The sequence below is a fragment of the Lepidochelys kempii genome, chromosome 16 (genome assembly GCF_965140285.1).
Source record: "Lepidochelys kempii isolate rLepKem1 chromosome 16, rLepKem1.hap1, whole genome shotgun sequence".
NCBI lineage: Eukaryota > Metazoa > Chordata > Testudines > Cheloniidae > Lepidochelys > Lepidochelys kempii.
Genome location: NC_136395.1, coordinates 15756355 through 15781095, shown reverse-complemented (window position 1 = coordinate 15781095; position 24741 = coordinate 15756355). Strand labels below are relative to the sequence as shown.

The window sequence follows — 24741 nt, the reverse complement described above, 5'->3', positions numbered from 1 at the left end:
GGAGGAACTTCCGGGTTGAGCTTCGTGCTTCCCCTCCGCCAAGATGGCGGCGCCCATGTCCCTGCTGGTGGAGTTTGGGTGAGTGAGGGGCTGCAGCGAGGGGCCTGGAGGCTGGAGCAGGGGTCCTTAGAGCGGCCGTGCCCTGGGGGCGTTTGGGGCTCGCGGCAGTGGGAGCCGCTCCTGTGGGTGCTTGGCCGTGGGGTGGGCCAGGAGGTCCGCGGACACGCTGACTGGGCACGGAGATAGAGCCTGGTGGGTCTGGAGCTGTGGGGGGGACTGGTGCCGGCAGGTGGCGAGACCAATGTACTAGAGGCTGCGGCAAGCAGGTCCGGGGGACCAGGCGGGCCCTGGGGTTAGGGGGCTGGCATAGGGTCGTGGGGGAAGAGTGGAGGAAGCGTGAGGGTTTGGGGCACAAAACACGGCACCGGGTGGGGGTGGGACTCTGGAGGTGGTGCAGGGGGCCCAACATCTCGGGTGATTATAGTGCAGGGCTGGGGAACGAGGCTGGCACTAGAGTCGATAATGCTGATTGGGTAGGAGTTTAGGGGGTTACTGGGTTTTGGAGGGATAAGGACTATGGTTGGGTGTGTGGTCACTGCCTTGGAGCACAGACTAGAATGCTTTTCACAATGGGAATGAGAAGAAAAATAGGGATCGTCTGTCCTGCTGTTTAGGAGCAAGGTGTCGTTCTATACCTAGCATTTTTTGTCTCTCAGAAACTTAGTTTCAGGGAATGCTTTCTAGGTGGGACAACTTTCATCAGGAGGATTTTAAATATCCTATTGAAACTCATATGGGGGGCCATCACAAGAAGGAGAGGCTTTAAAATGTGCCTTAAAGGGATCCACAATGAGGGACTAGCTAGGATGGGAGCTGGTCTGCACTAATCAATGAGGAAAGCAGATGTGAGAGAGGCACTGGGGTTTCAGGAATGGGTTGAGTGGGTTGTAATTAACATGTGACTATCCAGAGTTTTCAGAAAATTTAGGACTTTTGTCATCATTCATTGTTGGCAAAAGGACAAATTATGTTAAACAATCAACACATTTACAGAGATAAGGCAACATGTTTTACAAAAATAGTTCTGAAGCTTTGCTGTAGTTTCATTTTGGACTGTAGCACACAATGCACCCTTTGATCTAGGTGCTGTAAAAACACAGGAAGACACACAACTTGTTCAGAGGCATTTACAATTTATTTTAAAACAAGATTCAATAAGTACCAGGTCTGATATTTCAGGGTTTTGTAACATTTACTCTGTTCCTCCTTCCTATGTCAATGACAAGCCTTTCTGTTGGTCACTGCTTTCTACCTCCCATTTAGTTTTGTAGGCTCTTGTGTACCAATTACTGTCTTTCACTGTTAAAGTCCTCAGTCTTGTAATTGCCCAAGGACTACGTCAAATTAGAGCACGCACAATTTAGCGGGAGGTGTTGGGTACAAGTGAGGTCTTAGTTCAGTAGACTGGTACAGTTGCCCCAAAATGTTTTTGTTTGTTTTATTTGATACCACAGTTAACAGGCAGGATTACTGAGATGGCCTTACCCTAGAGAAAACTCCTGTTCTTCACTCGCTGAACAATGGGAGGGAGGTTGTTTTTACTGATGGATTATCCCATTGTGAATGTCAAAAATAGATTATAAATCATTTCCTTTTCCTTTGGGATAGTAAATTGATTAAAATTGAAATAATTTTTATATATATTTTTCAATGTTTATACTGTTTGCTTTTTGCAGTTCTTTTAGCTCAGACAAAGTAAACCAGTAAGGTCAGTTTTCAACATTTGTGAAAACATTTGTCTTGGTCTTACATTTTGTTAAGTCTTTTCTTACAAAAGCTAAAAGGCTTTGCTTGGTTTCCCCATCCCTATACACATACGCAATCTTCATAACCCTTTAAATGCTCATTTCTGTAAGTGGTCCTTCCTCAATCTTTCCCCACTTCCAGCTGCAGTAACTCTCCTAGTTCTCAGAAGAGTAAGAAGCATTTTTGCTTCCCTTGGAAATGCATAAATGAGCTCTCTATGTGTAAATCACAGCTGAGTTCTCCACAGTTAGCGCATTACAGAAGGACCTTATCTCTCCATCTACATTTCTACAGTAACAGTGTGACCTTGTTTTCGTTACATAAAAAAAATGTTTTTCATATAATTACTGTGACTTGTTCTCTTACAAGAATCTCAGCTAAGGTTAATAATTGCTGCTTCCATTTTTTTTGTGAGTTGGTGGAAGAACACCAACAGAGCAGTCTTTAGGAGTGTCACTGCATATAAGTAGCACTGCTGAGAGCATAACAAAGGTTCTGTTGTGCTCTTCCATAGCAGAGCCAAGAAAAACTCCTAGTGTGATATTTTTAGATATTGGATTTAAAGGGACTCAGTCACATGTAGATTCAATATTTTCCATGTTATTCACATGTTTGCTTTTAAAATATCTTTTTTGAGACAATTTTCAATCTACATTGTTGTAAGACATACAAGGTATCTGACTCATACTTGTACATCTCAGTTGTAAAAAAGTTATAAAATATTTTCTGCGTTTTAAGACTGAGAATCTTTCCAAGGATTAAATGGTGTCTGCACAGAGTTTGGTAGTTTTTATGAACCTATTTGATGAATCCATTATCAAATATCTTCCAAATTCAATACTGGTAGGGCATGAGCCTCTAGCAGCGCCTATACTTCAGGCAGAATGACTCATGCCAAGATTTTAAAAATTGTGTTAAAGTTTAAGGATTTAGGGGTTTAAATTACTTGATTTTTCAAAAGTGATGAACTGGCTAGCTTCCCTTGAGTTCCATGGGAGCTGCTGCTTGCTCACCATTTCTGAAAATCAAGCCTCATATGAAGTGAGCTATAGCTCACGAAAGCTTATGCTCTAATAAATTTGTTCGTCTCTAAGGTGCCACAAGTTCTCCTTTTCTTTTTACGGATACAGACTAACACAGCTGCTACTCTGAAACCTCATACTTAGGTGTCTGAATCTTTATTTAGGCACGTAGTTCTTAAATTCTTGGCCTCACAAAGCAGAACTGAGTCAGTAGCATATATTGTCCAATGTTGCACTTGTATAATGTTAGGTATCAGGGGATAGCCATGTTAGTCGGTATCCACAAAAACAACGAGGAGTACGGTGGCACCTTAAAGACTAACAGATTTATTTGGGCCCAAGCTTTCATGGGTAAGTGTTTTTTTTTCCCACAAAAGCTTATGCCCAAATAAATCTGTTAGTCTTTAAGGTGTCACCAGGCTCCTTGTTATATAATGTTGTGACACTTCCCAGACATACCCACGGTTGTGAGGCAGCTCACTACCACCTGCCCTTAGCATGAGAAAGCCTTCTCTGCGTCTGCCTAGAGTCAGCTCCCTGACTCAACTGGCAACATGAGCACTCCCTTCTTGGCCTACGCAGACTCTGCTGTCCTTCTGCAGGTTAGCACTAGGTACTCTCCAACTTGGAGTGTCCAGCCCCTGTTCCAGTGGACATTCACTGCTCACAAAGGAACAGCATCCCTCCGCTTACTAGTTACACATTAGATCACAGCTCCACTATTAAAATGGCATAGCACTTAGATATGTTTATAGTGAAAATAAGCAAAAGTTTATTTAACAAAAATAGAGGTTAGAGAAGTAGCAAGTAAAAGTATTGAAAACAAAGTTACATATAAAATAAAATCGTAATAGGCATTCTAGAGCCTAGACTTCTTTAACAAGTTAATTTCCTTTTTAGTGAAGTTTAGCTCACCCAGAGTCTTTGCAGTGTTTTCCAGCTGGGTTCGTTGTGACCTCCTTTCATAAGACCGAACACAATGACAGTTCATTTCCTCAGTGAAGGATCTAGGGTGTAACTCAGGACCCCAGTATACCCCCAAATTATTGTCTTTACTCATAAACAGGATACCCCACTGCTGTTTTAGTTTTTTCCTACAGCTCTCTGCTCTTGTATTTTGCAATCTCTTGACTAATATCCGGCTCAGTAATGCAAATAAGCCTCCATTGTAATAAATACAGTGCACAATACACTTGACCAGACAGAGAGAAAAGTATATCCTGCCAGCTACCTGTCTGAACAAAATCTGTTCAAGGCCTGTCACCAGCTGGTGGCTTACTTTTAACTTCAAGGCTTTAAGAACATAATTTCCAGTATAGATATACAACATCTTAAATATTACCTGTCCATACATGCAATGACTATGATGACCAGTAAGCTACTGGTTTGTGGTAGACACCTTACATGTCACCCGTTGATAAATTATTATGTATGTACCAGATTCAGTAGATCCCTGTAAAACCACATGCATCCCCTCTGTCAGTTGACATTGAGGTCCCTGGGTCACACCTCCCTTCTTACACTACTGCAGTAGGATCAGCCCTGGCTAATCCATATGCATCAGCTTGGAGCCCTTTAGCCTGGACAGTGCAACTGCCACCACGTTTTCTTTGCCTTTAATATGTACAGTTTTCATCTCATATTGCTGTATTGCTAAGCCCCAGTGTCTCAGTCTGGAGTTGATACCTTTTGTTTTGTGTAGCTGTATCAACAGAGAGTGGGCTGTTAGGACCCTAAACTTCCTGTTAAATAAGTAAGGCCTTAACTGCTTGACCGCCCACACAATTGCATAACATTTGGTTTCTATGACAGAGGAGTTCTGTTTGCCAGGGATCAGGGTTTTTACTTAGGAAAGCAACAGGATGCTTTTTATTGTTTTCACCTGCTTGCGTCAGGACCACTCCCAGGCCTGTGTCGGAAGTGGTGGTGCACAGTTCAAACTCCTTGTCAAAATCTGGTTTGGCCAGAATAGGTTTTAGGATTTTCTTTGCCTTATCACAGCCTTTCTGACAGGCTGTTGTGCACAGCATCATGTTAGGTTTTCTCTTTTGCACAGGTCTGTGATAGCAGACACCCTGTTGCTAAATCCTTCCATAAACTGGTGGTAATAGTTCTTCAAGCCTATAAATGTCTGAACTTATGTTTTGGTTTCTGGTACAGGCCAGTTAATAGTGAATTCTACTTTCAATAGATCTGGGCAAATCTGGCCCCCTCTTCCAAATGTCCTCCTAGATAAGGGACTTTGGCTGCATCCATTTTATACTTGGACATTTTTGCCATGACACTAGCGTCTTTGAATTTCTTCAGCACAATTCCCAACTGGGTTTTTATGATTTGACCACGAATTGCTGAAGATGGCAATGTCATCTCTGCAGGGTCAAGCAAGCTCCTGTAACCCAGCTAATGCGTGATTCACCAGCCTTTGAAATGTGGCTCCTGCATTGATTAACCCAAAAGGTAATGCTGTGAGCTCAAAAAGTCCTCACTCAGTAACACAGGCAGATTTTTTTTTCTTCCCCCCTGCACTTCAGTGTTTAAGGAATTTGACAATACCTCTTTGTTAAATTTAGGAGGCTCAGGAACCTTGCCCTGCCTATGGTGTCTAGTGTGGTGTTGATCCTGGGTAAATGGTATGCATCAGGAACCAAGACATCCTTAAGCTTTCTGTACTCAACACACAACCCTTTTGTTCTCCTCCTTTTCAGGGACCGTAACTAGAGAAGCCAGGGACTGTTAGACTCTGTTGTTCTTCCCATTTTCAGCATGCCTGCTATTTCCTTACAAAATTTCTCCTGCATTTTACCAGTTGTCTGGTGTGCTCTGCTGGGTGCATGCTGAGGTCCTTCAATGTTGTTCTCATGGGCCATTTCGTGAGTCCGTCCTGGCCTGCTGGAAAATACCTCTTGGTGCCTTTGCAGCAAAACCAAAATCTCTGCCTTTTCAGATGGGTTGCCCCTTCAAATATATATCAGTGCTTTCGAGTGAGGTGCCACTATGACAATGAGTCATCAAATCAGTCCCACGGGTCTGTCTTAGAGTCCTGCTCAGCACAGAGCACTTCATAAACAATAAAGCCTCAAACACTTTACTGAGATGGTTAATTGCCCGCTATTTTATAAATGGGGAAATTGGTGACACACAAGAAGTTAGTGGCAGATTCAGGAATAAGGCCCGGATTCCTGGTCCAGTTCAGTAACCCTCTTCGTACAGAGGGTTCTTACAATCCTGTATTCTCAAGAAATTAATTGATCGGGGCTGTAAAGTAGAATCATACTTTCTTCACAGGAGAGTTTGAGGGAAGTCTAAGCCACAGAAATGAGTTTTTTGCATTTAGCCTGGGATTTTCATAGGCCTAAGGGAGTTAGGTACCCAAATCCCATTGAAATCCCAAAATTGTTATAGTCTGGGATCAACTCCTGATAAAGTTCTGCCTCCTAAGCTCACAAGGCTCTGTTTATTGGTCAGCATTTTAATTGTGCTGGCGGATTGTAATATAATGGTCGCAGAAGGAGAGGCGATATCTCTGGGAGTGTTTAAATATCAGGACAGAGACTTTGAACTGGCCTCTTCAACAGGGAGGAAGTACAGAGGGTGGAGCATGTGGTGAGTGATATTTTGTGCAACTTGCATGTAAAGTCCCTTGTTTTGCTTGCTACTCACACTGCGCATATGTTTCTGCTGTAATGCTTGGGAGAGCGATTTATGTAGTTGATAGACCAAGAGGGAACTGCTGGTACTCCAGGATTATCCTCTTGGCTCTGCCTCTGACTTGCTGTGTGACCTTGTATGAGTTGTTTCTTCCCATCTGTAAACTAGGGATAATACTTATTCCACAGGGTGTTATGAGGTTTGAGGTTAGTAAAGTACTTTGAGATCCTTAGAAAAGTGTTATAGAAGGGCAAGGTATTAGAGTCTGTGAGTTTTTAATATAATTGTATTACACTACTGTCTAGAGGCCCAACTGAGTTTGAGGCCCTGTTATGCTAGGCACTAAACAAGCAGATTGTCAGCTCTTTGATGTAGGGATCATCTTTCTGTCCTCTGTTTTGTACAGTGCCTAGCACAATGGGTCCTGGTCCATAGCTAGCCATACAGATAACTAATAGTAAGAGGCAGTTGCTGCCCCAAAGTGCTTACAGTCCAAATAGACAAAAACAGACAGACAATGGTCCTACTTGAAATACAATCAGTTCCAATTTGTGTTTGTTCTGAATTTTTTGCATTGTAAACTACCCCATTTATAACTTCTGGACAATAAAACAAAGAATGAGTTGTGCATTCTCTTTTTATTTCAGAGGTGGAGCAGAGCTCTTGTTTGATGGCATTAAAAAACATCAGGTGACCTTGCCCTGTCAACCAGAGCCTTGTGAGTATTAGAGCTTTTCAAATAAGTTGAAAGCATGACAGCAAATGAAATGCGTGTGAAAAGGAAAGTACGTTTGTACAGCAGTTGTTCAGTTTACAACTGGAATCAATGTGGTTTAGGGCAGTTTCAGCCATGCTGCTATTGATTGGCTAGCTTGGCAGACAATAGTTAACCCTCAAAGTAAATAAAAAACATAAATAGACTGAGCACCTTTCCCATCCTCCAGGCAACCACAAAGTGAGTTCCTTTCTTCAAAAATTTTGCCCTCTCCTCTGAATGCTGTTAATACCCAGCAGCCTCTAAATATTTTCATGAAGTGTATTCTCCTTGGTCTGTCCATGAAGCTGCCTGTTGGCCAGTTTTCTCTGTGCTTATATAGGCATATCGCTCTCTTGATTTTAATTTAAAACAACTGAATATACTTAAACCATGCAGACAAGCATGACAAAGCTAGGGCTTGAAAATTATGCTCGCCTTATGTGCAGGACATCCTCTTTTCAGTCCTGCATATAATAAAAAACAAAACACTGCTAGACTGAGTGACCAGTGACTGTTCCAGTGATTATACAACATTAATGTATTTCCTTAGTGATTCGGGATATCAACATCATTCTGATTACGATTTTCCTCCCCTCTAGACTTGCCCACACTTCATTTGCAGTGCGATTTTTAGCAACCGGTATATTCCAAATTGAGTAAGGACTGCATCACTGGGCCTTGTGTATTTAAAGAATTAACAAACTCACCATGTTTCTTGTCTAGTCACTTACTTTGCACCATATGTTCATGTCGTAGTGTACTGAAGAAAAACAATACAGATCTCATGAATACTAGGATCATCCCATTTTAACTGATTTTTATTAGTCAAGTTTATTTTTGGCCATTTTGGCATCCCTTGCTCTTCCTTTCCTCTTGGGTTGTTGTTATTTTTTTGTCCCTCTTTTTGCAGAGCAACTGCTTCTCTCTGGGACGTTGGGCCCAACTATATTTAATTGTTTGTGTATACATTTTGTATAACACCCAGATGCAGGGGGATGGGGAGCTAGGTGAACAAATACGTAAGAACGTATAAACGAATAAAATAGTCTGTGCTCCAAATTTGCCCTGGATAGTGCTCTCTGCATTATAAAAATTGGTTTTATATTTAATTAGTGAGATTACTACACGCTAATCTCCTGATTCTAGGCATGAGGTGAAAATGTGGTTGGATTCTAAACCTGGCTAATGTACACATGAAGATTTTTCTCCCTTTCTCCTCTTGTGTTAAGTGGCCAGAGGGAAGAGGGTCTGGAGGAGGTTAAAGAGGGCAGATGGGAGGGAGCTGCAAATGGGACTACCGCAGGCCATGTATGGAGCCACGTGGCAGCAGCTGTCTTTGCTATCTGGGGTTTGTAGAGATTTTTATCATGTTGCCCCTGAGGAACATATCCCCCCTCAAAAAGGGGGTTGTGTGTTGGGTGTATGTGTGGACGTGTACACATATCACCCGACTTTATGTGAGACCATATCGTATTTTTCTCGGGTGCTGCAGATTCATGCAGAAAGAAGAGCACAAGTTAAATAAGAACATTTGTCCCAGAATTATGCTGACAATTTTGATAAACTCATTGATCATGCTGATAAAGAGAAACTAAAGGAGCTCGCTCTTTTGACTTATTCTGCATAAAAACATTGCTAGGTGGGAGAGGACAGCGAAGGAGATATGTCACATGGAGAGAGGATTAAATTGGCTCAGAAAGTAAACCTTAATTTCAAGCATCGAAGGCGCTATTAGAAACAATGAAGCATAAAGAAAAGAAACCCTAAATAAAAACTATGAAAATGTATTTGGCAGTATCCCCCTGAAACAAACCACAGTAATGTATTTAACCACGTGCTTCGACAATCAAATAGAGCATTGTATGAATGCTGCTGCTAGTGATGTCTGAGGTCCTTCCTCCATCCCACTTGGGTTTACAGTGCTGGATTTGTCTATGGTCATGAGAATTTAATTGACTCTGTTGGAAGGATGGGAAAATAACGAGCATCGTTTAACCCCTGCAGCAGAGTCACAGGTTCAAATCCATGATGTTAGGTTGGCTAAGAGTAACTAGAAAAACTCACTGCAGCGTTTTTACTACTGAATCTTGTATGCTCAGGTGAGAGCACTGATTAAAGAGGCTCTGGATGTTGTGCAAGGAGCTGCTCAACTCTGTATCATAGGCCCTGCACTGCTAACGATCATGAAAATTTTTCCTTTAAGTGGCAGGAGTCTACTTTTGGAGCAGAAGTTCCAAGTGTCAATTGTGTGCAGTAATGACCAATCTGAAGCTTCTAGATCTGTTAGAGTACTTGGCATTCACAGGTTTGGAAGGATAAAATTTTAATCCATAAATTTCAATAATCATATGTATATTTTCCCCATTTACTCAAAATCTCACAGGGGAAAAATCCATTGTTCATCACAATTTTGAGGGGGGGGGAATTAAAATAACGTATTTGTTGAGTTTGACTGTGCATGGTGCTGAGACACAGGAAATGCTACGAGGGATTTACAGTCCAAGCACCTGATCCTGCAAGGTGCTGAGTGCTCTTCACTGCTGTTGAAATCAGTCGGCATTAGTCTCAGCACCTCAAAAGAGGGACGGGGACATACACTCACTCACTCCCCCACTCACTCCCCAATGTATGAACAGAATCGTTCAGATAGAGTAGGCTAGGGGATAGTCAGACCCAAATGTGGTACCTGAGTGCCAGGAAGATAGCTAGAATTGAGCGTACAAGATGGCACCAGTTGTCTAGAAGTACAAAATAATAGTGGTGATAACATTTGGCTGTCAATAAGAAATCAGTATTTTGGAATGATTTTATTGCTGAGTTGATTACTCCTAACTTCTCTCTTAATTTTTTGAAATTAATGTTTAAAATATTTCTGGTAGGGTAAAGTTTTTGTCAAATTAAAAAATAAATAATTGTTGACTTAATCCACAGACATTAAAATAAATAAAAACTAATCCTTCCAAACCACCTGACATGTCATTTTCCATCTTCAAAGGACTATGTGAATATTCTCTTCCTTGCAACACCCCAATGGGCTAGTTAAGTATATATTTACTGATGGGGAAAACTGAAGTGCAGAGGTAATGTGACTTACTAGAGAGAGCATCTCCTGTTCGTATAGAGGTAGAATTAGAATTTGGGAGTCCTGACTCCCAGACCCCTCTTTCACAAGGCCAGTCTGCACAGCCAAATCTCCTATGTCAGGGGAGATCCATATTAGGACACTATCAGGGCACTGTGCCATTAGTATTCAGTTTTGGCATTTGACGAGTCTAGAAATAGTTGTCAGGTTTCAGAGTAACAGCTGTGTTAGTCTGTATTCGCAAAAAGAAAATGAGTACTTGTGGCACCTTAGAGACTAACCAATTTGAGCATAAGCTTTCGTGAGCTACTGCATCTGATGAAGTGAGCTGTAGCTCACGAAAGCTCATGCTCAAATAAATTGGTTAGTCTTTAAGGTGCCACAAGTACTCCTTTTCTTTTTTCAGAAATAGTTGGTCAATTGACCAGTCAAATATTTTAAAGCAATGGCTTATTAGAATAGTACTAACAGTCACAAAAAAGAGTAAGACTTTGTGGTCTCCAATAGGTTTAGGCTTAGGCTTCGATACGTTTGCCTAATTACAAAAAATGAGTTACTGAAGTTATTTTAACTCCGAAAAATTAAATGAAATGTAAAAAATGAAAGAACGCCAAGATGCAATAAAAAGGTAGGCCACTGTCTGTATCAGGGCTTTCTTGTTGGAATGTTTGGCAATATTTGACCATGGTCAAGTAATAGGCAGCCAATTGACATAATTTGACTAGTCAGTTGACTGGCTTACCAAGCCTCATTAATATGTCCCTGCCAGGGTAGTTTGGACTGTGTGGATGGGTCCTTTAATCTGTTCTGCCTAGTTGTGCCATCTCCGCCATTGAATCACTGGTATGCAGTATGTCCTGGCAGTTGTCCCAGTGAAGTGGGTGTGTCATTTTTAAGGGGGCCGATTGAGCGGATTCATTTGTAGGTCTTTTTTGTTAGAAGGAAAGATTGATAAATTAAAATTCTCTTGTGGGAGTCACCTCAGTGCTTTCCTACTAGGCTTAATGTAATGGGAGTTGCGTTAACCCTCTGCCATGGATCAGATTAATCCAGACTCATTGTAGAAGGAACTTCCCAGGCACTGAGAAGCCCATCTCTCTTCTGTGTGACCAAATCCCTCTGATAACAAAGCCTTGCTTTTCTGTCCTTCCCAGCCAGTGTGCTCCTGCACAGGCACCTATTAGGATAACCTTTTGATCCCCTACTACCCAACCCCCACCCCTCACTGCTTTTCTCTTGGTGGTATTTGCTGTCATGACACCACTGTTTAAAGGATGGCAGCAGAGCATAGGCTGATGAGGAGGTTCCTGGCCCTTTAAACTGCTTAGCATGCGTTTCACACGGTTCAGGGTGCCAGCTGTTCCTTTCTCCTCCTGCCCTCACTCACAGGAGCTCTTTGCTGAGCTCAGAGCTCCTGTGCAAAATTGCTTTTCAAAAGAGCCACTTTCTGCTTAATTAAACAATGAGACGCAGTCCCTCTGCACATCTGTAAAGCTCTTTCTGCAGCCCCTTTATCCCACAAACTGCTCCATTCTTATCTCCATTCAATTGTAAATCTTCCTCCCCTTCCCCCATTCGTGCTCTTTCTTTTCCCCTTTCAAGGAAGGCCTAGGAGGTTGGTGTTTCGGGTGGGGGGTGGGGATTGGTTTAATTGTCCTTGCTGTATATGAAAATATAACGTTAGCAAAGTAACTGCTGAAAATGAGAGGCGAGGACTGGCACAGATAATTGTGTGGCTTTTGTATTGCAGAGGAATAAAGTCATAATAGCAATTGAATGGGACATCAATTATTTTCCCCCACTAATCCTGTTCAAGCCATAAACAAATCACTAGATCTTAAAGGTGATGGGAAGAGGCTGAGGAGTCAGGGCAAGAAACTGTCTTGCTCAACTGGCAGTGCCAGACTGAGCCTGTACCAGGGGAGTCCCTCTACAGGCTTCTGTATAAATAGATGCTGCCAGGGCAAGTGTGAACCAGAGGGATCCCTCTGCAGTCTTTCTGTATGAATAGTTACATTCCTCCATGGGCAGTGAGTCTTGGATGTATAATTCCACATAGTCTGTGGTGTTAGTGGTTAGGTTTCCTCTCTTTCAGCTGTTTCTTTCCCAACACAGTAGGGAAATGTGTGTAAGAGGAAAGTTCATTTCCACAGTGGATTTAAAATGGACTCTGTCTGCATTTAGTAATGCTTTCTTTGAATTGTCAGGGAATTTGCCTGAGTGGCTTACACACATTAATCATCAACAATTCCAGGTTATGCAGAATAGATGAGTGGAGAAATAGATGGGGTATCTGTGGCTAGGTGGGAACACCAACTTCTTTATGTCAGGAAGAGGTTATAGTTAGGGTGATGCAGTATTGTATAACTAGGGTTGATAGGATGCAATTAAGAAAATGAGAATTTAGGCTATTGGTAAAAAAATTCCTAACTTTGCGTGCTATGGCACAATCCCCCATGGGATGTGGAGGAAGCACCACATTCCCTGTGCCCTTTAAAACTAGACTGGACAAAGCCCTAAACAATCTTCCATAGGAAATAATCCTGGACTAGTAGAGAGAGAAACTAGAAGAGCCCTGGTCATCATTTCTAACTTCTCTGATTCCTAATCCAGCCTTCACTGCCTGTTGAATACAATCACCAACTATTGTCCCTTCTTTTAGTAAGATTCTCCTTAACTCCTTCCTTAGATAATTTTGAACAAGAGACTGGACCATGTACCACTACTAGTGATCCATGATCCTAATAAAAAGAGACAGTTTAGTGCACTGGCATTTATTCAGAAGCCTTAAGTGACCATAGCATTGGGTGTTGTAAGATTAGAAACTCCGATTTCGGCAGTGTGGCGGGATTAGCTTTACGCAGAGGATCAGATTAGGGTCCCTTTAGAGATGAGAGGAACTGATAGAAGCACTTTGGATCTGACGATTTGCTGCTGGCTGGCAAATGGGATTGAAGAGGCCTTGAACTTGTGATCTCCCTACCAGCTAACTGGAGGGAATGTGAAATCCGGGATCTGAGTGCTCCCTTCTAGTTTACAAGAGCTGACAGAAAATCCTATGATCCACATGTTCCTGATGACCGACAGGGCCCAGGACTCATCCAAATGCAGGGCCCAGGACTGAGGTCCTCCATCCTAGCTAACAGAAGGGTTATGGAAGAACACAGCATCTGGTCTCTTCCTGTGCTGTGGATAAGAGGGAATGGAGGAAGCACTAATATGGACCCTCCCTTCCAGTTAAAAGCGGTGGCAAGGAGGGAGGGAGAGTTATCTCTCTGCCAGGTGATTGTAAGAAAAACCCAGGCCCCAGGCATTATCTTCTAACAGACAGAAGCTGATGGTTCCAGTATCTGGATTCTCTCTTTGGTCAAAGTCACTAAAAGCTCCCTGTTAATAGAATCCAAATTGGAGTCTTTTTTTTATTCTCCTATAAATGTCAGAAATGGCTTGGAAGATGTCAGTGAAAACAGATTCGAAATGTCTCTCGGCCTTGCTGTGGTCACCATGCAGAGTAACCATGCCTTGAGTCTGAGACTTTGTCCACACTAGAACTTACTTCGGTACACTCTGGAGTGATGTCAGTTGAGCCGACCTAAGTGCTGGTGTAGACAGCACTCTGTTGGCAGGAGAGTCTCTCCTGCCAGCATAGCTACCGCTGCTTGTGGGAGGTGGAGTAATTAAGCAGACTGGAGAGTATTGGCTTAGAGTATCTTCACCAGAAGCGCTACAGAGAGCCAGCTGCATCGGTGCAGCTGTGTCTCTGTAGCGCTTTGAGTGTAGATGTAGCCAGAGTTTAACCCTTGTCCTCTGATTCTGCTTATATAAGCCATTCCAGGCCTTCTGCTGCAGCTTATGGTACCCTGCCATCTGCTTTGGGGGTTCACTTTGCACATTAACTAGCCTGAGAAACCCCTTGTCCATTTTTACAATGGGCCCTTTCATAACATGTGGCCCTTGTGCTAATTAGAATTCAGTAAAATGGACAAGGCACTCACCTGCCTGAGTGGTGTATTTTGGGGATTTTTTTATATTTTGAAAAATAAGCCACCTAACCTGGCAAAGGGGTTACAAATTCTCTTCCCAGAGGGAACGATAGAAGAGGCACGCAAAGAGGGGACTTTGTCATGGTTACAGGCCAGTGGCTGAGAATGTGGGTGGGATGGAGCTTGGCCAGATTTAGTGACCTCAACAAATTGGAGCTCAGCCGTGGTCAGTATGATAAATGATCTTATTCTGGGTCAGAGAAATGGTACCCCTTGGGGAGGTGTCTGCAAGGCAGCCCGAGAAAACCGGCTGTGCTGTTGCAACACTGACCTCTTGGTGAGCAGGTCTGCATGCATCTTATTTATTACAAACCAGAAAAGAACTGACGAGTATCTAGGCCTTAAGAGTCCCCTGTTTTTCTGAAATAGGCTTCCTGTTCTGCACCTAAAATAAGGATATTACTGAAAATACACCCTCTGGAAGCCCTAGCAGGAGGGTTGGATCGTGCATCTGCTTGTTAATATATGAGGGAGGTGCCGATATGCGTATGTTGTATTTGTGTGTGTAAATCTGCCAGTGACACACACACAGCCCTCTGTGTGTTTGTACAGCTTCTTTGTTAGTGGAGGGCTGTGTTTTCACATTCACTGATATTACGTTAGTGCAAGATCAGCGAGTATGTGTTTCAGGCAACGTTTGGTTTCCTGCATGTTTACCTGGTTGGTGAGCTTTTGCAGCGAAAAGCTGGCCCTGTGTTTCTTATTCCAGGCACCTGCCTGCCATGACTGGTTTCTCTCTGCTTACAGCAAGTGCGCTCTATGCTGAGTTATCACTGATGAATCCGTCAGGCCCAGGAGGTTTTATTGAGCAGGGAAGGATCTATAGGTTTCAGCTATGGTTCTGAGGGTGCAAATGAGCCCAGGTGTTTGTACAAGGCAGCACGCAGATGGAGTCCCACATTACTTTCTCTAAGAGGACATTCAGCTGATTCTTCCTGACAGAAAAGTTAGATATGGCAGATCAGACTTTGGAGGAGACCAAGCTGGAGACTCTGCAGATCTTTCAACCACATTCAGGGATATTTATAATGCAGCTTGTGTGGGTTAAAAACAAGCCTGGGATTTGGGTATATGCTCACTGCAGCTCTCACATCCTGTCCACTTGCATGACAAGCAAGTGGCTTTGTGTCACTGAAAATATGCTCATTTTCGTGGATCTGTTCTTTCCCATTGGGCTGTTTGTTTTGTGGGTATACAGTGGCCCTACGGCTTTCAGCCCCCATGAGGCGCTTGAATGGTCAGTTCACTCACATTTGCTATTTTGTCTTGGCTTTTCTATGAACTTCAGAATGTTCCTGTGAATATTGTGCTGGTGAAAGGCACTGGGTTGATAGCCCTGAAGACGGAGTTCTCTCTGTCCACAGAACAGAAACAGGGTTCCCCACCATTGTTCTTCAACCCCAAATTGCAGAGACGTCCTCTGAGGTCAGAGCGTAGTTCAGCTGCTGTGGCCCATTCTGCCCTTGGCACCTCTGTTGAGATTAGCACTAATTGGCCCCATTGTTGGCAGTTATGGTGGGTTTTATGGTCTGGATATTTGTCTGCTGGGAACTGGACTGAAACTACTAAAGTAATTTCACTGAGGCCATATGATGGTAACAAATCTTGGCCATTATTAAGTGGGCTGGGTTTAAAGTGGTGAACTAAAGGAAAACAGCTCAAGATCCTGTTATCAATCCTCTGAGCCATCCAGTTTCCTATGTCTTAACATTATTTTTATTGTATAATGTTCAATAAGCAACACAGAGTTGCCATTGCACAAAATACGTGATCTGTCACCTCCAAGGGGCAGCATACATTGTGAAATTGCCCTTCTGTAAATATTAAATACTCCTGTTCTGATGATGTGGGTCCACTTTCGTAAGCAGTTTAGATAAAGTATAAAATTGGTGTCCCAGTGGTGAGGATTCAGCTTGGCGGTGGACAGGAGGGGGTGGTCAGTTTAACTGGCTTTCCTTCCAATTGATTATTTCTGCAGATCCATACACTTGCATGGTGATTTACAGACAAACAGGACCTTAGCCCGAGGAGCTTACAAACCAAATTATACATAGCACAGCTGGTGTAACAAAAAGCGGGGGTTGCTGTAGGAAAGATAAGGGTTGTGATAATAAAAGAGCAGGACTTGTGCTTTAGATGTGCACACTATTATTTCTGGGAGTCCAGGAGCTCCAATCACAGACCAGGACCCCATTGTGCCAGGCCCTGTACAAATGCAGAACAACCAAAAGACCTTGCAATCTAAGTATTCTTATTCAGTTTTTGTATTTTGTCTGTGCATGCTTCTTGGATCTGTCATTTTTCATTCTTTAAATTATATTATTGGTAGTTTTGAGGAGCAAAGATAAATACGAGGGCAGGAGCAGAATTCAGTGCTGGAAGAACAGCTGAAAGAAGTGAGTCTTGAGATAGGATTTGGAGAAGGAGTGAGAGTTACATTGCCCTTCGGATCTGAGGGGATAGCCAAAAAATAAATGGGGAGGGAAAGCTTACATAACAACGGCCATAGTGGGTCAGACCAATGGTCCATCTCAGTATCCTATCTTCCAACAGTAGCCAATGCCAAGTGCTTCAAAGGGAATGAACAGAACAGATAATCAAGTGATCCATCCCTGTCGCACTCTCCCAGCTTCTGGCAAACAGAGGCTATGGACACTCAGAGCGTGGGGTTGCATTAATTTCTCCAGATTGTATAGTTCTCCTATGCACATGTGTGAGACTTCTGGGGGGGTGTTGGTGTGAGTGTTCTTCTGTGTGTGGGTGCAAACTGTCTGGGCTCTGTAACTGAAGGCACAGATGGGGCTGAAAATAATGTATTTATTGTGGAAGGGTGGGGGGGAATCTTCCAGTACAGTCTTGAAATAAGCCAGCCACACCACATTGCAAGCTTCTTCTGGGTGGCTATCCTCTGTCCAGCTGGCGGAGTGCAGGGATGGTGTGGCTTTTACCTGGTAAAATCTTGGGGTTTTTTTCCTACCCTGGGAAAAACTAATTAGTTCCGGTTTAAGGCATTTTCTATTTTAAAAACTAATTAATGTACACTACATTACAATTAGGTTTAGTTGCATATTCAAATTGTGGTTCCAAAAGGTAGTAGATTCGTAGATTAATTTAGGTCGTACAAATAAAGTAAAACTGCAGTGGACATAATATGTAATTCCAATACTGAACATCAGAATGTCTGTACCTTTTTGGTTTGGTATTTTCTCAAGGAAGTTATACATGTCATGCTTGATATTTCAGTTTTCAATATTCTATAAATACATCTCAAAAAATGTATGAGATGAAAACAACAATATGCAGAGTTGTAGGCTCGAAGCATTAGGCAGTCGAAGACCTGCAGAGTTGCAGATTACCAACCCCTTTGGCCATGCAGCATTCTGTAGCAGAAGACCAGCTGTGATGTAGTAGTGGATACACCAAGCTTATTCCTCAGTTTTGAATAGCTGTATCCAAAGGACGAAAAGATTCATTCTGTGCTTGCTGGACTTGCTGGATGCTGATGCAATTATTTTTCTCCGTTTCCCGTTTTAAACTGGGTTTCAGCCGGTATTTAGACCAGTGCCCTGTCTTAAACTCATGTTTCCTGGGAAAGTGCCAACCCTGATGCACTGTGCTCGTGTTTAAACGATCTGTCCTGAAGGGCCCCGGAGAAGGAGGCTGTTTACTCTATCATCTACCTCATTGTTTTGTGCCCTCATGCAAGTGCATTGCTTACAAGTATAAGGCCCTTCACAGTGTGGCTGTGGTGGGTATGGTTTTCCCTTTTGCACTCCTCCTCCTCCTGTGGGAATGTTTCTCATTCTCATTCCCTGGCTGGCATTTCATAGTGATGGAGAGTGAAAGCAGTTTGGGGGTGAGCTCCTGGGGGCTGTACGTTGCAGCCTCATTTTTCAGTAGAAGGTTGACATCATTCGTTTGCTCTTGTTCTGGTGGCTGGCTGACCTGCCCCGTATGCCGTCTGTCTATTGCTCCCTGTCTCCAGGGAAGTGGTCACCTTGGAAGATAGTATATTCCATGCTGCTAAACTAAACTTCTCTAAATGATATTTGATTAAAAAGAAATCCCCGTTCTGACCGTTGGTGAAGATCCAATGTACAGGGCAATCTGCTGCCATGAAACTATCTTCCCTTCATGATGGAAACTGCCCAGTTTTGAGAGGCAGCATCACTTGGCATGGTTCTCTAGGCAATCCCCTCTGGCCGCCTAGAATACATCCGTCCCACTGCTTTAGAGGAAGCCAGCAACATAGGGCCATAGAGGATGTGTGAAAGAGGAAAAAATGGAAGGAATCCTCTGGAGGAGACACACTTAACTTGCAACGGATGGGGATTTTTTTCCTGGGAAGGTGTATCTCCATTCCCTGTAACTGACTTACACCTGTTTACAGCAGAGTAGAGTTTACTCTTCATGTGGGGAGAGTCACAAATGTGAAAGACAGCACCTACCTCTGTGTAGGTTTACTGTAAAGAAACAAAGCTCTATTCCAGGGAGCTTCCCTGACAGCACAACACAATGTGCTGACACAGTGCAAAGACTGAGTCACCCCATTACAAGGGTATTTATTTCATGGATCAGTCATGTGACAACTGCACCAAAAATAGTATTTTAGCTCAGCCTGTAAAAGAGGGTTGTGAAAATGTTTACAGTGACTAGGAACCATTTATAACCCACAGAGAGATGTGCAAATACATCCCATTATTCCCTTTGATACAGTTAGAGGGGGTTCAAGCCCTTATATCTGATAGGTGGATTTGTGCACTGGGAACACTTCCTTGTGCCTTTGAAACAAATAAAGCTTTTTGGGGACTTTCAAAAGGCTCTTTAAAGGAGCCCTGGGAGAATAACTGATTGTAGATTCAGAATGATGAAGTGGATTGTGGAACAGTGAAATATAGAGGCAAATGCAGGAGAACGCCACGTTGTAATTTGTCAGCTTCTCCAAACTCTGCAATGGATTATTCTCTCCCTCTGACGCTTCTCCCCTCTCCAATAGGAAATTAACTGATCCTATCACTAAAGAAATTGTTTTTGCCTCACAAAGTAAAATTGTTACTATAAAAACCTGCTAGCAGTGTCTCCTCCTCCTTTTACATGAAGACAAATCCTTCCTGTCACCTACTGAAATAGAAAGATAAAGGCTGAGCTTTAATAAAGAAGCTATCAAACAAAGCATGTGCGTGGGGATGTGGTGGGGGAGCAGAGGGTCCAAGCTGAAGGTGGGATGCCAAAGGAGATTATAAAGGGCTTGAGTAGAACTACGCTTACCTCTAACATTTCTGTTTATGCATGTGTCTGTATATTCATGGATGTTTGCCTATGTCTTATGGGGGTTACGTTTTCAAAAGTATAAACCTTCAAAAGTGCCAGCCTGCCTTCAGACATCCTGGGCCTGGCTTTCAAAGGTGGCAAATGCTCACATCTCCCACTGAGCTCCCTTGCCAAAGTGGGTGTTCTGCACTTCAAAACTTAACAAACACAAAGCCAGCCCCGGGATGTAGATGTCTCTTATTGGGATGCCCAAAATGAGCAGACGTTTACAAATATAGTCGTCTGTTTGTATCCTGCATGTGTCTATCAAAGTGACTGTTCCAGGGAAAAAGAAAAAGAGTACTTGTGGCACCTTAAGACTAACAAATTTATTTGAGCATAAGCTTTCGTGAGCTACAGCTCGCTTCATTGGATGCATGCAGTGGAAAATCTGATGAAGTGAGCTATAACTCATGAAAGCTTATGCTCAAATAAATTTGTTAGTCTCTAAGGTGCCACAAGTCCTCCTTTTCTTTTTGCAGATACAGACTAACACGGCTGCTACTCTGTTCCAGGGAGGGTCACATTCTAACCCACTTGTTAGTTTCCTCTTCAATTTCTCAAACAAATTCTTACACACCATGCAAGTATCCATGCCTGTCGCAGCCCAAAGGTGAATGTTTTTAGGAGACTTGAGTGAAATCAATTCAGCCACTTTTGAGTTATGCCGCCATTTTATGTGGGGAGGGGAAAGAGAGGGAAAGGGGGACACTTTTACCATGTGTGTTCAATCCATTTTAGTACTTGCTTCAGACAGCCAACACTAGAAGCTTCAAACTTAGCTTCTTGTGTCGTCCTCATTGAGACTACTGAATTCCTCATCTTCACGCTTGTATTGTTTTAATTCTAACCATTTAAAGTTTGCAATTTAAATGTTTGATTCCTGTTCCATTAACTGTGAGAGGCTTTTTGCAATTTCTGTGGTCAGGTCTGCATGTCCAACCAACTCTGTATATGGGGATGTGAGTGTGCATGGTGTGTGCCTCCTAACAAAAGAGATGCCCCTTCCTGGTGGATGCTGATCTGGGTGGGTTCTTGAGGATCCCTTCTGTTCTTCCCTTGAAGACCCTGGAAGAGCATGGCATCTTTGCTAACTGCAGAGTGAGGGCTGGGACCCTGGTATTTGCACTCCTGTGAAACAGCAGTGGATATTTGGTGCTGATAAGGAAGCTAGTCTATAAACTGTCATCCTCTCTCCTTTCAGGGGACATCAGAAACCTGCTAAAGTGGATCAAACAGAATCTATTAAAAGAGAGACCAGAATTATTTATTCAGGGGGACACCGTGTAAGTACAGATGTTAAAGACTTTGCTCATGTTTCCATCTGCAAGTCCCAGTGCAGAGGGCATGTATGTTACTGCTGGTGGCGGGAAGAAAGTTATATCAGTTGAAATATGGCATATTCTAGAAGAAATGACACAGAAGAGGATACCCCATAGACTTGAATAGGGAAAGAGGGTCAATTCTGCTGTTGTCTTGCTGTATGACCAAAGGCAGATCACTTAGCTTCTCTGTGCCTCATTATTCCTATCTGTAAAACAAGGATAAAAACTACCACGAAGGAGGGATAGGAGGCTTTCTTTTTAAAGGGCATTGATTTCCTTGGATGACAGGGACTATGCAAGTGCAAAGTGGTAAAGGGAGATGGGTTAATATTCTAGAGAATTATCCAGATTGTGCTCTTTGCCAGGTCTGACTAGGAGAACTCCAGCTCCTTCTGAACCTAAACCCAACCCAATTCCACAAAATGTCTGTCTCCTCATGACCCACAGCACGAGGTCCCCCTGCACTCACGGCCTCCTTCCCTTCCCTGTCACCTCAAGTACTGGCATTGTGTGGAGATTGCAGGGTTGAGGTTTTAGCAAGTAGACCATCCCCCTGTTCCGGCTGTGTGTCTGTGTTGCACAGCGCAATCTCTGTTCACATCACTGGGCTTGGATCAGTCACTCTGAGAAGCACCAACAAATAGATCTGCTGGGAAATTTATTTTATTTTTAAAATGGGGCCAATCTCATTGGAAAAGGCCAGAAGAAATGGAGCACAATGTGCTGTGCAGGCAATTCCCAGCTGCAGAATGGAGGTTGGGGTGTTTAACATTCCTCACAGGTCTCTGTGAGCTGAAGCATGTGCCAGGTCCCCGGGTAGCAGGAGAGACAATTGCAGGACACTGAAGATCAAAGAAGGGGAATCCCTTTGCCTCTAATCAGGAGCTCTGAGTTGATCCTGGGTGTTTACAACCTTTAGCGGGGCACTACAATTGCTTTCCTTAGCTCTGAATTGACCTCTCTGCACTCGATTGCAGTGCATGGGCTTTAATTACCTGGCTTTTCTATGTGGTATTGAAATGGAGTCATCTCAGAGCCTTCTCATGAATGGTGTCTTTTGATTCAAATGAGCTCTGGGATCAATCTAGTTTCCCCTTTATTTGATCTAGAAAGGGCGCTGCCTGTCTCTGTTTCCACCTCTGTGCTATGATTCCCTTTTCACATCAGCTTCACAGACAAGACTGCCTGTGGTCTGCTTTTTAACAGCCAGTGGTGGTAACTCCTTGCAGCTTTTAGCAATCCTATTGCCTGACAACTTCTCTGTGTTCTGCAGGCGGCCAGGAATTTTGGTGCTCATCAATGATGCAGACTGGGAACTAATGGTCTGTACTACTTCAGTTTTATTTTCTTTGTTATGTTGCTCTGCCTGATTTGTGGATGTTCTTGGGAAGCTATTCTAGATTCTTGCCCCAAGCTAAGCATCTAGTAGTGGGCAATGGGAGGGAGGAGTTCTTCCATGTGTTGTACTGGCTGTGGCTGTTCTAAAGCCTGGAGCCTTTATCTAACCTGCTGAGGCTCAACCGCCATTCAGTCCCCCAGAAGATCACCCACACTCCCTGACCTTCAACTGAGTTCCCAGAGGAGTGAAGCCCACAGCTGGTGTGTCATCCATGCTTGAGATAATCACTTGCTTAGCGGGGCACCAACATTGCTTCACAGCCTTGGGCAATTGTAAGAGCCATTGATTATAACAAGGTGAGTGCTTGGGAGGTGAAGACCATGCTCAGGTGAGCCAAAGAAGCATGCTGAGGTAGAACAAGCTAAGCTGGCCCTTGCAGTTTTTGCTGCACTAGGATTATGTTTAAAGCGGGGAAGAATTCTTCTGTCCACCTTGTGCTGTCTAGACCATGCGTTAGGTTGGCTTAACTATGCTGCTCAGGAGTGTGGATTTTTCACACCCCAGAGCATCGTAGCTGGGTCAGATTAACTTTTTAGTGCAGATGTGGCCTAGGCAAACAGGCTAATGTCTTCCCCCTCAGCCCAGCATCACACACCATAAATAGTCACTAACTAGTCTGCAGATATAATAGTCCGTTCTGAGAGTGGCACTTCCCCATGACAGTGAATGTATGAGAGCTCCCTCTCCTGTCTACTCCACCTTGCCTTTCTTAGAAGTAACCCTCTGTAGTCCCTAGTGCTCTGGCATCTGTTATAAGACATTCTTCTTTTGCAGTCTCTGTTTGGAAATGCCTATTAAACCATTTCTCATTCTTTCTTGACCTGCAGGGCGAGCTGGATTATAAACTCCAGGACCAGGATAATGTGGTTTTCATCTCAACGTTGCATGGTGGTTGACTCTTGGAAGACACAAGGACATAAAACAAAAACACTGGGGGAGAACCCTCATGACTTCTGAACTGTCTGTGCCTCGCTTACAAGCCATGGCAAATCATTTACACTGTCATTAGGCGTACAAATAAAGCCCATGCCAGTGACTGGCCTGGCGTGCACTTCAGGCACTTCCATCCTTTGGTTCTACTTTAACCTCTCCTGTCTGCAATCCCAGGTACATAGGTGATGGGAAACTGCTGTTGCACTTGGTCACTTTTTATTCCTGGGTCCATGAGGGAAGGACTCCTGGACTAGGTGCTGAAAATTAGTTTAAGTGTGTGGGGGTGCCTGGAGAAAGATGATCTGGGGAATTGTGGCTACGCTTCAGCGCAAGGATGGGCAGACTTTGCCTTGCCTGCAATAGTTGTGTTTCTTTCAATGGGACATTTATTTGGTGGAATGCCTTTCATATGAACTGTATCCCAAAATGCCTTGCAACGTTAGCAGATAAGTGGAAATGTGAAATACAGGAAAGAAGGAAAGAGGTTTTTAGCTGTGTCTTCACATGAGGTGGAGAGTGGATGGTAATGTACCCTGAGGGTGTGTCTACACTGCAATTAAAAACCCACAGCTGGACCAGGTTAAGGGGCTGTTTAATTGTGGTATCGATGTTCAGGCTCCAGTTCCCAGTGAGGTGGGAGGGTCCCAGAGCTCGAGCTGCAGCCTCAGTCTGCAATTAACCAGCCCTGTAGCCTGAGCCTCACCAACCCAACTGCTCCGGTGCAGCTGTGGGTTTTTGATTGCAGTGTAGACACCTATTAGAGCCTGGCTCTCCCCTCACCTGCATCTTGTCACTGTTTACATCTGTGCAAAGTGGGTGTGAAACACTATTCTAACTTCCTAATGTTTACAAATCTGTACAAAGGAGGGTAAAACACTGGCAGATGAGACTGGAGCACCCACCCAAGTGCAAATAACTACGCTACATGCAAGGCAGTAGAGAAGCAGGCCCTCTGCCTATAAAATCTGGTGCAGTGAATCACGTTTCTGAGATGGGAAGCAGAAGTGTAAGAACTGCATTGAATGTGGTTTTCAGCATCAGAGATGTGGAGCCAGAACTGCTGCAGAGCAGGTACGCACCAGCCATCCTGGCTTTGCGCATCAAAAACTGCTGCAGAAATCTAAGGGTAGAGGGGCTGGAACATACTGAAAACAATAATGAAAATGCTGCAAAAGCAAATAGTATGCATCTTGTAAACGCTTTCCCCAGATTCCTGAAAGGAAGGTGAGACTTCCCATGGTCGTTTACCAACTGAGAAAGTCCTGTTATTGCTGTGGCTGAAATGGAGGTTTGTGTTTAACAAACTGAGATGGTTGTTTGACTTCCAGCAATTTCCCTGAAAATGCATATTGGCCCAGACTCCTCCTCTGTGCTGCTAACCAGGCCACAGTCAAAGTATAGGAGGGCAAAGGGTGA

The 24741-nt window shown here is 43.5% G+C and overlaps 1 protein-coding gene across 1 annotated transcript; it reads left to right on the top strand.

The window, feature by feature from the left end:
• URM1 (ubiquitin related modifier 1) lies at positions 1-23448 on the top strand. The gene is made up of 5 exons (XM_073314256.1): positions 1-78; positions 7124-7194; positions 20873-20954; positions 22267-22315; positions 23220-23448. Exons 1-5 carry the CDS (start codon positions 44-46, stop codon positions 23286-23288), a joined length of 306 nt encoding a protein of 101 aa, XP_073170357.1. The 5' UTR covers positions 1-43; the 3' UTR covers positions 23289-23448.
• Positions 23449-24741: the final 1293 nt, after the last annotated feature.

Bases quoted from the DNA above. Each gene is read 5' to 3' on its own strand.
- URM1 (XM_073314256.1), top strand. From the start codon at position 44: ATGGCGGCGCCCATGTCCCTGCTGGTGGAGTTTGG. The intron at 7,195-20,872 runs GTGAGTATTAGA...CTCTCCTTTCAG, and splicing joins GCCCTGTCAACCAGAGCCTT to GGGACATCAGAAACCTGCTA. The intron at 22,316-23,219 runs GTCTGTACTACT...CTTGACCTGCAG, and splicing joins ATGCAGACTGGGAACTAATG to GGCGAGCTGGATTATAAACT.